The sequence below is a fragment of the Bombina bombina genome, chromosome 2 (assembly GCF_027579735.1).
Source record: "Bombina bombina isolate aBomBom1 chromosome 2, aBomBom1.pri, whole genome shotgun sequence".
Lineage (NCBI taxonomy): Eukaryota > Metazoa > Chordata > Amphibia > Anura > Bombinatoridae > Bombina > Bombina bombina.
The window spans coordinates 1199302039-1199316621 of NC_069500.1; the positions used below are offsets into that span (position 1 = coordinate 1199302039).

General features: G+C 38.2%; 1 protein-coding gene across 2 annotated transcripts in view; it reads left to right on the forward strand.

The window, feature by feature from the left end:
- Positions 1-14583, forward strand: part of ASAH1 (N-acylsphingosine amidohydrolase 1) — a 171053-nt gene that overhangs the window by 27287 nt on the left and 129183 nt on the right. For both annotated transcript variants that reach the window (XM_053703906.1, XM_053703905.1), the window contains exons 5-7: positions 133-211; positions 14263-14337; positions 14524-14569. In XM_053703906.1, the coding sequence (XP_053559881.1) occupies positions 133-211; positions 14263-14337; positions 14524-14569 (200 nt within the window). The remainder of the gene's footprint in view (positions 1-132; positions 212-14262; positions 14338-14523; positions 14570-14583) is intronic.

The window sequence follows — 14583 nt, forward strand, 5'->3', positions numbered from 1 at the left end:
TATATATATATAATTTTTTAATTTTTTTTTTTTTTTTTTTAAATATGCATAATTAAACCATTTTATGGGGAAGTTGGTTTTAAATTTGTCTCTTTAATCTTTTGCTTGTTACTGTTTTTATATATTTTACAGCCTCTGCTCATTGGAACACTTCCTGCTCAATATGGGGAAGAAATGAAAGGAATTGCTGATGCTTCTGGACTTCCGTTAGGTATAATTATGTCACCACTTTTTTTTCTTTAAGCTCAGAGAAAGCTGTTCTCGTTTTTTGCCATAGCTCTTAACGCTTTAGCAGTTCCATCACTTTGGATAAATAAGAATATGAATGTAAATACACATTCTGCAAAATGAAGTAATGAGAAAGTGAATACAAATTTGCTTCAGTGGAGGAACAGGCAGGGCCACCATCAGGGGGTGAAAGGGGTGACTCCTGTTAAGGGCCCACTGGACCAGGGGGCCCCATGAGGCAAGCACAAGCCAGAGGGCGCTACAGCAGAGCGCTATTGAGCGTGGGAAATGTCATTACAAGGAGTAAAGCATTAGCATTTGAGAGGAATTCTGAGTGTGCACTAAACCACTATGCATAGTGTGAGACAGACTTGGCACTTCAGTTTGTGCAGTGTGTGCCTGAGTCAGATGGCAGATCATTTGCAGAGGAGGTACGACTTACTTAGTAAATGTTTTTTATTTCTTTGGGCAATTTTGGATTGTAACTTCAGTGTGGTAGTTGTATGGAGTCCATAAAAACACCTTTCTTTTTTAAGCAATATGCAGCAGTGTATTTATGATTATTTGACAATGTTGTAGAAATTCTATATTTAAAGCCATGCTGAAATGTTTCCTCCTCAATACACAAATGGTAGGTGCCCTTTTGGCAGATATGATTTTTTTTATATATATATATATATATATATATATTTACATTCCACTTTACTGCCCCTTTATGCAAGGACTTTCCAGATGCCAGGAGGCATTTTATCCATAAGTAAAGCTGACAGGAACAGTTGTACACTATTTGTAAACCAGATTTGAAGTGGTGCTCTTGGTTGGGGAAAATGGGGGGGGGGGGGGGGGCAAACATATGTCAACCTTTCAAAAGTGCTTTTCTTCATCTACCCATTCTGACAGATCATTAATGTATGATTTTGAATTCACATAAGTATTTTTGTTTGCACATTTACAAATCTGATTCTTTAAAAAGTGATCTCTAAATTTCTGCTAATTTTTTTTATCATGCATGTGTATGTATGTCTCTGTGAGGGTATGTGCATACAGGGAGTGCAGAATTATTAGGCAAATGAGTATTTTGACCACATCATCCTCTTTATGCATGTTGTCTTACTCCAAGCTGTATAGGCTCGAAAGCCTACTACCAATTAAGCATATTAGGTGATGTGCATCTCTGTAATGAGAAGGGGTGTGGTCTAATGACATCAACACCCTATATCAGGTGTGCATAATTATTAGGCAACTTCCTTTCCTTTGGCAAAATGGGCCAAAAGAAGGACTTGACAGGCTCAGAAAAGTCAAAAATAGTGAGATATCTTGCAGAGGGATGCAGCACTCTTAAAATTGATCATCGAACAATCAAGCGTTTCATTCAAAATAGTCAACAGGGTCGCAAGAAGCGTGTGGAAAAACCAAGGCGCAAAATAACTGCCCATGAACTGAGAAAAGTCAAGCGTGCAGCTGCCAAGATGCCACTTGCCACCAGTTTGGCCATATTTCACTGGAGTGCCCAAAAGCACAATGTGTGCAATACTCAGAGACATGGCCAAGGTAAGAAAGGCTGAAAGACGACCACCACTGAACAAGACACACAAGCTGAAACGTCAAGACTGGGCCAAGAAATATCTCAAGACTGATTTCTTTCATGTACTTAGCAAGAGTCCATGAGCTAGTGACGTATGGGATATACATTCCTACCAGGAGGGGCAAAGTTTCCCAAACCTCAAAATGCCTATAAATACACCCCTCACCACACCCACAATTCAGTTTTTACAAACTTTGCCTCCGATGGAGGTGGTGAAGTAAGTTTGTGCTAGATTCTACGTTGATATGCGCTCAGCAGCAAGTTGGAGCCCGGTTTTCCTCTCAGCGTGCAGTGAATGTCAGAGGGATGTGAGGAGAGTATTGCCTATTTGAATGCAGTGATCTCCTTCTACGGGGTCTATTTCATAGGTTCTCTGTTATCGGTCGTAGAGATTCATCTCTTACCTCCCTTTTCAGATCGACAATATACTCTTATATATACCATTACCTCTGCTGATTCTCGTTTCAGTACTGGTTTGGCTTTCTACAAACATGTAGATGAGTGTCCTGGGGTAAGTAAATCTTATTTTCTGTGACACTCTAAGCTATGGTTGGGCACTTTGTTTATAAAGTTCTAAATATATGTATTCAAACATTTATTTGCCTTGACTCAGAATGTTCAACTTTCCTTAATTTTCAGACAGTCAGTTTCATATTTGGGATGATGCATTTGAATTAATCATTTTTTCTTACCTTCAAAAATTTGACTCTTTTTTTTTCCCTGTGGGCTGTTAGGCTCGCGGGGGCTGAAAATGCTTCATTTTATTGCGTCATTCTTGGCGCGGACTTTTTTGGCGCAAAAATTCTTTTCCGTTTCCGGCGTCATACGTGTCGCCGGAAGTTGCGTCATTTTTTGACGTTATTTTGCGCCAAAAATGTCGGCGTTCCGGATGTGGCGTCATTTTTGGTGCCAAAAGCATTTAGGCGCCAAATAATGTGGGCGTCTTATTTGGCGCTAAAAAATATGGGCGTCTCTTTTGTCTCCACATTATTTAAGTCTCATTTTTCATTGCTTCTGGTTGCTAGAAGCTTGTTCTTTGGCATTTTTTCCCATTCCTGAAACTGTCATTTAAGGAATTTGATCAATTTTGCTTTATATGTTGTTTTTTCTCTTACATATTGCAAGATGTCTCACGTTGCATCTGAGTCAGAAGATACTACAGGAAAATCGCTGTCTAGTGCTGGATCTACCAAAGCTAAGTGTATCTGCTGTAAACTTTTGGTAGCTATTCCTCCGGCTGTTGTTTGTATTAATTGTCATGACAAACTTGTTAATGCAGATAATATTTCCTTTAGTAAAGTACCATTGTCTGTTGCAGTTCCTTCAACATCTAAGGTGCAGAATGTTCCTGATAACATAAGAGATTTTGTTTCTGAATCCATCAAGAAGGCTATGTCTGTTATTTCTCCTTCTAGTAAACGTAAAAAATCTTTTAAAACTTCTCTCCCTACAGATGAATTTTTTAAATGAACATCATCATTCTGATTCTGATGTCTCTTCTGGTTCAGAGGATTCTGTTTCAGAGATTGATGCTGATAAATCTTCATATTTATTTAAAATGGAATTTATTCGTTCTTTACTTAAAGAAGTACTAATTGCTTTAGAAATAGAGGATTCTGGTCCTCTTGATACTAATTCTAAACGTTTAGATAAGGTATTTAAATCTCCTGTGGTTATTCCAGAAGTTTTTCCTGTTCCTAATGCTATTTCTGCAGTAATTTCCAAAGAATGGGATAAATTGGGTAATTCATTTACTCCTTCTAAACGTTTTAAGCAATTATATCCTGTACCGTCTGACAGGTTAGAATTTTGGGACAAAATCCCTAAAGTTGATGGGGCTATTTCTACCCTTGCTAAACGTACTACTATTCCTACGTCAGATGGTACTTCGTTTAAAGATCCTTTAGATAGGAAAATTGAATCCTTTCTAAGAAAAGCTTATCTGTGTTCAGGTAATCTTCTTAGACCTGCTATATCATTGGCTGATGTTGCTGCAGCTTCAACTTTTTGGTTGGAAACTTTAGCGCAACAAGTAACAAATTATGATTCTCATGATATTATTATTCTTCTTCAGCATGCTAATAATTTTATCTGTGATGCCATTTTTGATATTATCAGAGTTGATGTCAGGTTTATGTCTCTAGCTATTTTAGCTAGAAGAGCTTTATGGCTTAAGACTTGGAATGCTGATATGGCTTCTAAATCAACTCTGCTTTCCATTTCTTTCCAGGGTAACAAATTATTTGGTTCTCAGTTGGATTCTATTATCTCAACTGTTACTGGTGGGAAAGGAACTTTTTTACCACAGGATAAAAAATCTAAAGGTAAAAACAGGGCTAATAATCGTTTTCGTTCCTTTCGTTTCAACAAAGAACAAAAGCCTGATCCTTCATCCTCAGGAGCAGTTTCAGTTTGGAAACCATCTCCAGTCTGGAATAAATCCAAGCCTGCTAGAAAGGCAAAGCCTGCTTCTAAGTCCACATGAAGGTGCGGCCCTCATTCCAGCTCAGCTGGTAGGGGGCAGGTTACGTTTTTTCAAAGAAATTTGGATCAATTCTGTTCACAATCTTTGGATTCAGAACATTGTTTCAGAAGGGTACAGAATTGGTTTCAAGATGAGACCTCCTGCAAAGAGATTTTTTCTTTCCCGTGTCCCAGTAAATCCAGTGAAAGCTCAAGCATTTCTAAATTGTATTTCAGATCTAGAGTTGGCTGGAGTAATTATGCCAGTTCCAGTTCCGGAACAGGGGATGGGGTTTTATTCAAATCTCTTTATTGTACCAAAGAAGGAGAATTCCTTCAGACCAGTTCTGGATCTAAAAATATTGAATCGTTATGTAAGGATACCAACGTTCAAGATGGTAACTGTAAGGATTATCTTGCCTTTTGTTCAGCAAGGGAATTATATGTCCACAATAGATTTACAGGATGCATATCTGCATATTCCGATTCATCCAGATCATTATCAGTTCCTGAGATTCTCTTTTCTGGACAAGCATTACCAGTTTGTGGCTCTGCCGTTTGGCCTAGCTACAGCTCCAAGAATTTTTACAAAGGTTCTCGGTGCCCTTCTGTCTGTAATCAGAGAACAGGGTATTGTGGTATTTCCTTATTTGGACGATATCTTGGTACTTGCTCAGTCTTTACATTTAGCAGAATCTCATACGAATCGACTTGTGTTGTTTCTTCAAGATCATGGTTGGAGGATCAATTTACCAAAAAGTTCTTTGATTCCTCAGACAAGGGTAACCTTTCTGGGTTTCCAGATAGATTGTGTCCATGACTCTGTCTTTAACAGACAAGAGACGTCTAAAATTGATTGCAGCTTGTCGAAACCTTCAGTCACATCCATTCCCTTCGGTAGCCTTATGCATGGAAATTCTAGGTCTTATGACTGCTGCATCGGACGCGATCCCCTTTGCTCGTTTTCACATGCGACCTCTTCAGCTCTGTATGCTGAATCAATGGTGCAAGGATTACACAAAGATATCTCAATTAATATCTTTAAAACCGATTGTTCGACACTCTCTAACGTGGTGGACAGATCACCATCGTTTAATTCAGGGGGCTTCTTTTGTGCTTCCGACCTGGACTGTAATTTCAACAGATGCAAGTCTCACAGGTTGGGGAGCTGTGTGGGGATCTCTGATGGCACAAGGAGTTTGGGAATCTCAGGAGGTGAGATTGCCGATCAATATTTTGGAACTCCGTGCAATTTTCAGAGCTCTTCAGTTTTGGCCTCTTCTGAAGAGAGAATCGTTCATTTGTTTTCAGACAGACAATGTCACAACACACTCACACTCACAGTCCTCTGGCTATGAAAGAAGTATCTCGAATTTTGGTTTGGGCGGAATCCAGCTCCTGTCTAATCTCTGCGGTTCATATCCCAGGTATAGACAATTGGGAAGCGGATTATCTCAGTCGCCAAACGTTGCATCCGGGCGAATGGTCTCTTCACCCAGAGGTATTTCTTCAGATTGTTCAAATGTGGGAACTTCCGGAAATAGATCTGATGGCGTCTCATCTAAACAAGAAACTTCCCAGGTATCTGTCCAGATCCCGGGATCCTCAGGCGGAGGCAGTGGATGCATTATCACTTCCTTGGAAGTATCATCCTGCCTATATCTTTCCGCCTCTAGTTCTTCTTCCAAGAGTAATCTCCAAGATTCTGAAGGAATGCTCGTTTGTTCTGCTGGTAGCTCCGGCATGGCCTCACAGGTTTTGGTATGCGGATGTTGTCCGGATGGCCTCTTGCCAACCGTGGACTCTTCCGTTAAGACCAGACCTTCTGTCTCAAGGTCCTTTTTTCCATCAGGATCTGAAATCCTTAAATTTAAAGGTATGGAGATTGAACGCTTGATTCTTGGTCAAAGAGGTTTCTCTGACTCTGTGATTAATACTATGTTACAGGCTCGTAAATCTGTATCTAGAGAGATATATTATAGAGTCTGGAAGACTTATATTTCTTGGTGTCTTTCTCATCATTTTTCTTGGCATTCTTTTAGAATACCGCGAATTTTACAGTTTCTTCAGGATGGTTTAGATAAGGGTTTGTCCGCAAGTTCCTTGAAAGGACAAATCTCTGCTCTTTCTGTTCTTTTTCACAGAAAGATTGCTATTCTTCCTGATATTCATTGTTTTGTACAAGCTTTGGTTCGTATAAAACCTGTCATTAAGTCAATTTCTCCTCCTTGGAGTTTGAATTTGGTTCTGGGGGCTCTTCAAGCTCCTCCGTTTGAACCTATGCATTCATTGGACATTAAATTACTTTCTTGGAAAGTTTTGTTCCTTTTGGCCATCTCTTCTGCCAGAAGAGTTTCTGAATTATCTGCTCTTTCTTGTGAGTCTCCTTTTCTGATTTTTCATCAGGATAAGGCGGTGTTGCGAACTTCTTTTGAATTTTTACCTAAAGTTGTGAATTCCAACAACATTAGTAGAGAAATTGTGGTTCCTTCATTATGTCCTAATCCTAAGAATTCTAAGGAGAAATCGTTGCATTCTTTGGATGTTGTTAGAGCTTTGAAATATTATGTTGAAGCTACTAAATCTTTCCGAAAGACTTCTAGTCTATTTGTTATCTTTTCCGGTTCTAGAAAAGGCCAGAAAGCTTCTGCCATTTCTTTGGCATCTTGGTTGAAATCTTTAATTCATCTTGCCTATGTTGAGTCGGGTAAAACTCCGCCTCAGAGGATTACAGCTCATTCTACTAGGTCAGTTTCTACTTCCTGGGCGTTTAGGAATGAAGCTTCGGTTGCTCAGATTTGCAAAGCAGCAACTTGGTCCTCTTTGCATACTTTTACTAAATTCTACCATTTTGATGTATTTTCTTCTTCTGAAGCAGTTTTTGGTAGAAAAGTACTTCAGGCAGCGGTTTCAGTTTGAATCTTCTGCTTATGTTTTTCATTAAACTTTATTTTGGGTGTGGATTATTTTCAGCAGGAATTGGCTGTCTTTATTTTATCCCTCCCTCTCTAGTGACTCTTGTGTGGAAAGATCCACATCTTGGGTAATCATTATCCCATACGTCACTAGCTCATGGACTCTTGCTAATTACATGAAAGAAAACATAATTTATGTAAGAACTTACCTGATAAATTCATTTCTTTCATATTAGCAAGAGTCCATGAGGCCCGCCCTTTTTTTGTGGTGGTTATGATTTTGTATAAAGCACAATTATTCCAATTCCTTATTTTATATGCTTTCGCACTTTTTTATCACCCCACTTCTTGGCTATTCGTTAAACTGAATTGTGGGTGTGGTGAGGGGTGTATTTATAGGCATTTTGAGGTTTGGGAAACTTTGCCCCTCCTGGTAGGAATGTATATCCCATACGTCACTAGCTCATGGACTCTTGCTAATATGAAAGAAATTAATTTATCAGGTAAGTTCTTACATAAATTATGTTTTTTCTAAGGTTTTATGGACTGATGAAATGAGAGTGAGTCTTGATGGGCCAGGTGGATGGGCCCGTGGCTGGATTGGTAAAGGGCAGAGAGCTCCAGTCCGACTCAGACGCCAGCAAGGTGGAGGTGGAGTACTGGTTTGGGCTGGTATCATCAAAGATGAGCTTGTGGGGCCTTTTCGGGTTGAGGATGGAGTCAAGCTCAACTCCCAGTCCTACTGCCAGTTTCTGGAAGACACCTTCTTCAAGCAGTGGTACAGGAAGAAGTCTGCATCCTTCAAGAAAAACATGATTTTCATGCAGGACAATGCTCCATCACAGTACTCCACAGCGTGGCTGGCAAGAAAGGGTATAAAAGAAGAAAATCTAATGACATGGCCTCCTTATTCACCTGATCTGAACCCCATTGAGAACCTGTGGTCCATCTTCAAATGTGAGATTTACAAGGAGGGAAAACAGTACACCTCTCTGAACAGTGTCTGGGAGGCTGTGGTTGCTGCTGCACGCAATGTTGATGGTGAACAGATCAAAACACTGACAGAATCCATGGATGGCAGGCTTTTGAGTGTCCTTGCAAAGAAAGGTGGCTATATTGGTCACTGATTTGTTTTTGTTTTTGAATGTCAGAAATGTATATTTGTGAATGTTGAGATGTTATATTGGTTTCACTGGTAAAAATAAATAATTGAAATGGGTATATATTTGTTTTTTGTTAAGTTGCCTAATAATTATGCACAGTAATAGTCACCTGCACACACAGATATCCCCCTAAAATAGCTATAACTAAAAACAAACTAAAAACTACTTCCAAAACTATTCAGCTTTGATATTAATGAGTTTTTGGGTTCATTGAGAACATGGTTGTTGTTCAATAATAAAATTAATCCTCAAAAATACAACTTGCCTAATAATTCTGCACTCCCTGTATGTCTTTTTGCATTTTCTGTGGGTGTCTCTGTGAGGGTGTGTTTTCTGTGGATGTCTCAGTGAGTGTGTGTGTGTGTATATATTTCTTTGTGTGTTTTCTGTGGGTGTCTCTCTGTGTGTGTGTATGTCTTTGTGTTTTCTAAAGCTGTCTGTGTGGGTGTTTCCTTGTGTGTATGTGCAAGTTTGTGTGTGTGTCCATTGTCTGTTCCTTTTTAGGACATTTTGACCTTACTACTGATTATTCACATCTTTCTACAGCCTTTGAGACAGACCTTTCTGGAAGTCACCAATCCACCACTTAACCTTTCAATTATTGTTTAGGCAGTTCAGGGCCCTTTTCAGCCAATGCATGCTGTTGTCATGATATAGTTGACAAAAAGATAATCAGAACTCCATATTTTGTCTTTTAAAGCTCCTTTTTTGACAAAACTGTAGCTACCTTATTACTTGTCTGGTCAATGTAAACAAGTGCTGAGTGTCTGTTTGGGTGTCTGTGTCAAAAATTGCACATGTCAAGGGAGGGCCCTAATCCATGGTTAAGTCAGTCAGGGGCCCCAAAATTTCTAGTGGCGGCCATGGGAACAGGACTTGCATCATGTGAACACATGTACCATTCTGTTTTGTGGAGAGTAGACCACACTTTGGAAATGTGTGTGTGTCTGGTACACGTTTTTGCAGGACACACATTTTGTACCCATATATCTAATAATTAGATGGAGTTGCTGAAGTTCAAATCGAGCATCAGGATGGGGAAGAAAGGGGATTTAAGTGACTTTGAATGTGGCATGGTTATTGGTGCCAGACAGGCTGGTCTGAGTAGTTCAAAATCTGCTGATCTACTGGGATTTTCAGGGACAATCATCTCTAGGGTTTACAGAGAATGGTCCAAAAAAGAGAAAATATCCAGTGAGCGCCAGGTGTGTGGACGACAATGCCTTGTTGAGGTCAGAGGAGAATGGGCAGATTGGTTTTAAATGATAGAAAGGCAACAGTAACTCAAATAACCACTTGTTACAACCAAGGTATGCAGAATACCATCTCTGAACGCACAACACGTCAAAACTTGAAGCAGCCGAAGACCACACCGGGTGCCACTCCTGTCAGCTAAGAACAGGAAACTGAGGCTACAATTCGCCCAGGCTCACCAAAATTGGACAATAGAAGATTGGAAAAATGTTGCCTGGTCTGATGAGTCTCTCAATTTCAGCTGCAACATTAAGATGGTAGGGTCAGAATTTGGAATAAACATGAAAGCATGGATCCATCCTGCCTTGCATCAACAGTTCAGGCTGGTGGTGGTGGTGTAATGGTGTGGGGGATATTTTCTTGGCACACTTTGGGCCCCTTAGTACCAATTGAGCATCATTTAAATGCCACGGCCTACCTGAGTATTGTTGCTGACCATGTCCATCCTTTTTATGACTACAGTGTTCCCATCTTCTGATGGCTACTTCCAGCAGGATAATGCACCATGCCACAAAGCTCAAATCATATCAAAATGGTCTCTTTAACATGACAATGAGTTCACTGTACTGCAATGGCCTCCACAGTCGCCAGATCTCAATCCAATAGAGCACCTTTGGGATGTGGTGGAATGGGAGATTCGCATCATGAATGTGCAGCCGACAAATCTGCAGCAACTGCGTGATGCTATCACGTCAATATGGACCAAAATGTCTGAGGAATGTTTCCAACACCTTGTTGTATCTATGCCATGAAGAATTAAGGCAGTTCTGAAGGTAAAAGGGGCCCAACCCGGTACTAGCAAGGTGTACCTAATAAAGTGGCTGATGTATATTCTACAGTTCTTAGGCTTTTCATATATGTTCATAAGAGTTTTTATTTATTAATATTGTTGGCATCTTTGTTCTTGTTTATTACTGGTTATAAGGGTCTAAAGGGATATGAAACCTTCCATTTTTCTTTCATGATTCAGGTACAGCATGCAATGTTAGACAACTCTCCAGTTTATTTCTATTATCAGCAGTTTTGCAATAACTTTGTACATTTGCAAGAGCATTAGATTGCAGCAGTTTTTCATTGCATGCAGTGCCTCAGACACATGCGGGCTGCTTACGTAGGTATCCAACAAACATACAAGGTTGACTGCCACACTCAAGTGCTATTATGAAAACAAAGAATCTTTATTCCAAAATACTTAAAGGGACACTGAACCCATTTTTTTTCTTTCGGGATTCAGATAGAGCATGACATTTTAAGCAACTTTCTAATTTACTCCTATTATCAAATTTTTTTCATTCTCTTGGTATCTTCATTTGAAATGCAAGAATGTAAGTTTAGATGCCAGCCCATTTTTGGTGAACAACCTGGGTTGTTCTTGCTGATTGTTGGATCCACCAATAAAAAACTTCTGTCCAGAGTTCTAAACCAAAAAAAAAAAGCCTAGATGCTTTTTTCAAATAAAGAGAACAAAGAAAATTTGATAATAGGAGTACACTAGAAAGTTGCTTAAAATTGCATGCTCTATGAATCACGAAAGAAAAAAAATTGGGTTCAGTGTCCCTTTAAAAATAAGAATATACACACAGAGGTAACAAAGACGTGGACATTTTACGGGTTTCACACCAATTGCCGGCGCTTACTTATATCTGTAACATGCTTGTCCAAACTGCAAGATGTAACTGTATATACTATGATGTACCAGCCACCCTAATTAGAATAATTATGCCCATGTGACATAAAATAGTGTTTGAAGAGAAGAAAAAGTAACTTGTTTTCAAGTCACTTGAAGTTCAATTTAAAATATACTGATAAATGTCAAGGCAAATAAATAGATGGATAGTTAAAAAGGAATACATAGAGACAGACAGATAAATTAGACAGATAAAGATAGATACATGATAGTCTGACATCTACTGATAGATACATAGATTAATAGACAAATAGTGATACATACGGGTCTATATAGATAGTTATAAGGAATTTCTTGATCACATGATTAAAATTAAACTGTATGAGAATATTATTTTTTTTTTAAATCATTGCATATGTTATTCACATAATGTGAAATGTTTATTTAGAATATATATATATATATATATATATATATATACACTATAATCGAGTTTGTAACACGTCCGTCGGTGTTGCCAGTTGGGCACGCATCCTCAAAGGAATGTTGGCTGGGCGCGCAGTCAAAAGAATCCACCTGGATGCAGCGCAGCTGCATTCAGGTGGATTCCAAAAATGTCAGGGTGGTGAAAGAATTCACTAAAGGTGGATTCTTTCACCACCCTGCCATTTTCGGAATCCACCTGGATGCAGCGTTGGCAAACCCGAAGCCTTAATAAAAAATAAAAAAACACGCAACCACACAAAATAACAAAAAAATACGTAACCGCCCGCAAGAAATAAAAACACGTAACCGCCTGCACGAAGTATACAAAAAAAAACTAAACTCCTGCACAAAGTATTAATAAACACCTAAACCGTCAACCCCCACATCGCAAAATAATAGTTATTAACCCTAAACTGCAAATATTAACCCCTAAACCGCCAGCCCCCCACATCGCAATAAACCTATTAACCCTTGAACCGCCAACACCCCACATCGGCAATAAACCTATTAACCCCTAAACTGCCAAACCCCCACATCGCAATAACCCTAATTAATAAATTAACCCCTAAACTGCTAACCCCACAATGCAAAAATAACTAATTTAATTACTAAGCCCCCTAACCTAACACCCCCTAAATTAACCCCAATTACTACTAAATTACAATTAAAATAAAAAAACCTAACATTAAATTACAAAAATAAAAAAGTCTAACATTACAGAAAAAAATAAACAACATTTTTTTAAAAAAAGGGCCTTTTGTAGGGCATTGCCCTAAGTTAAAAAGCAGCTCTTTTACCTCTAAAAAATACCAAATATATAAAAATGTTGATAAATAGGTAGTTCAGGTTAAAGCATAAAAAGTACAGGCAATAATGAGCACTAACTATACAGGCTCAGTTAGTTGCACTGCCTGTCATAGAGGGTGCAGCTCTTTGACAAGTCGGTATAATGTGACACTCCCAGTGCTGTGTGCAGTCAGTGTAGTGTCACTAATATGTAGAAAATCTGTGGTTCCAAAGTGTCTCTTTATTTTTCTGCTTACGTTCATTGCTTGCTTTATTGCAAATATTTGTAAAGATTCACAAAACTAGTAGAAATAAGCTTTTGTATGCAGACACAGTGTTCATATGAATCTTTACTGTAACAGGCGGTGTTGTAATAAACAAATCTGTAAAAGGCACACCCTTTTTTTTAAGTTTGCGTAATGATATGTTACACATACTTTCTAAAGACTTGGAGCACAATCGGACACATGTTATTGAAGAAGAGTTGCTGACAAAATGTCGGCATTAAAGGGATATTCCAGTGCAAAATTATCTGTTCTAATTAGTTAGAACATGTAGTTTTTAGCACCAGCGAGTCTGCAATGCTGTGTGTTTAACCTGCAAAAAAAGGATACAGCTGCTGAGCTAATCAGTGGTAATTACACAGCTGGGTCGTGTGACTAGCGCTGCTGATTGGTTCAGCGCAGTTTCCGATCCGAACCAGCAGGCTTCTGCAGCTCCCAAAAAATACTTTTAACTATGTATATAACCTCTTTTGAGGGTTAAACATGTAGCATTGCAGGATGGCTAGTGCTAAAATAACACGCTCTAACGAATTGGAGCATGTTTGTTTTGCACTAGAATGACCCTTTAAAGCAGGGGTATCAAACTCAATGTATCTGGGGGCCACTGGCCAAGTGTTCTTCTCCCATTGGGGCAACTTGAACTGAGTAAGTGCTCCAAAGCTGGATATACTAAGAACTAGAAGCAACATTTAGTAGTAGTGCATAGTGGGAGTTGTAGCCCACTATAGACATACACAGTTGTCTATATTTATCTTGTGAGTGCCAAGTGAAGTGAAGTGATCTGGAACTGTATAACAACGTAAAAAGTAGAACATCAACTAGTTACACCTCTTAGAACCCTAAAAAAATAAAATTTATAGTTTATCTATTATACAAGGGAGGGCCAGATTAAATTATATTGAGGGCCACATATGGCCCTGGAGCCAATACTTTGAGACCACTGCTTTAAAGAGACACAAAACCCCAATATTTCCTTTCATGATTCCGATAGAGCATACAATAAAAAAATTAAAAATAAAAGTTCCAATTTGCTTCTAGCGCATTTAAACGGTACACACGTTTACTCCCCTATCAGGCATAACTAATCTGACACAGATAAGCAGTAAAGTACAAACTACTCAATACAAATAAAAGTGCTTGATTAAGGTTAGTATAAACAAACTAAAGATATTTTTTTTTATTTGTTTTATGAAGTGTTTACAAAGTATAATGTCCCGCCGTTCTCTTCTCCCTCCTCTAACTGGTCTCTGGACATGTATAATATTCTTTTCTTGAGAAAACATGTAGTACAGTTTATATACTGTATCCAACATGTCGTTAAATTTCCTTTTTAATGTTACAGTTGATGGAATTTCAAATATAACTTTTACCAGAGACAGATCTAAAAGGACAAATTGTGATGCCTATTACTTTACATTCACCATACAAAAATGTCTTGTTAATTTTAGTTTCTGTCTCATTTTTCTGTTAGGTGAGGTCATCCTGTTTAATATATTCTATGAAGTGTTCACTGTGTGCACGTCATTGGTGGCAGAAGATAAATCTGGTAAGCTTAACTTTGTAACACATATATATATATATATATATATATATATATATATATATATATATATATATATATATATATATATATATATATATATATATATATATATATATATATATATATATATATATAAATTTGTTTTAAATGTTTTCATATGTAACAATTTTATTTTTTTTATTTCAAAAGGAAAGTTGTATCATGCCAGAAATCTAGATTTTGGATTATTTCTTGGGTGAGTATAGAAAC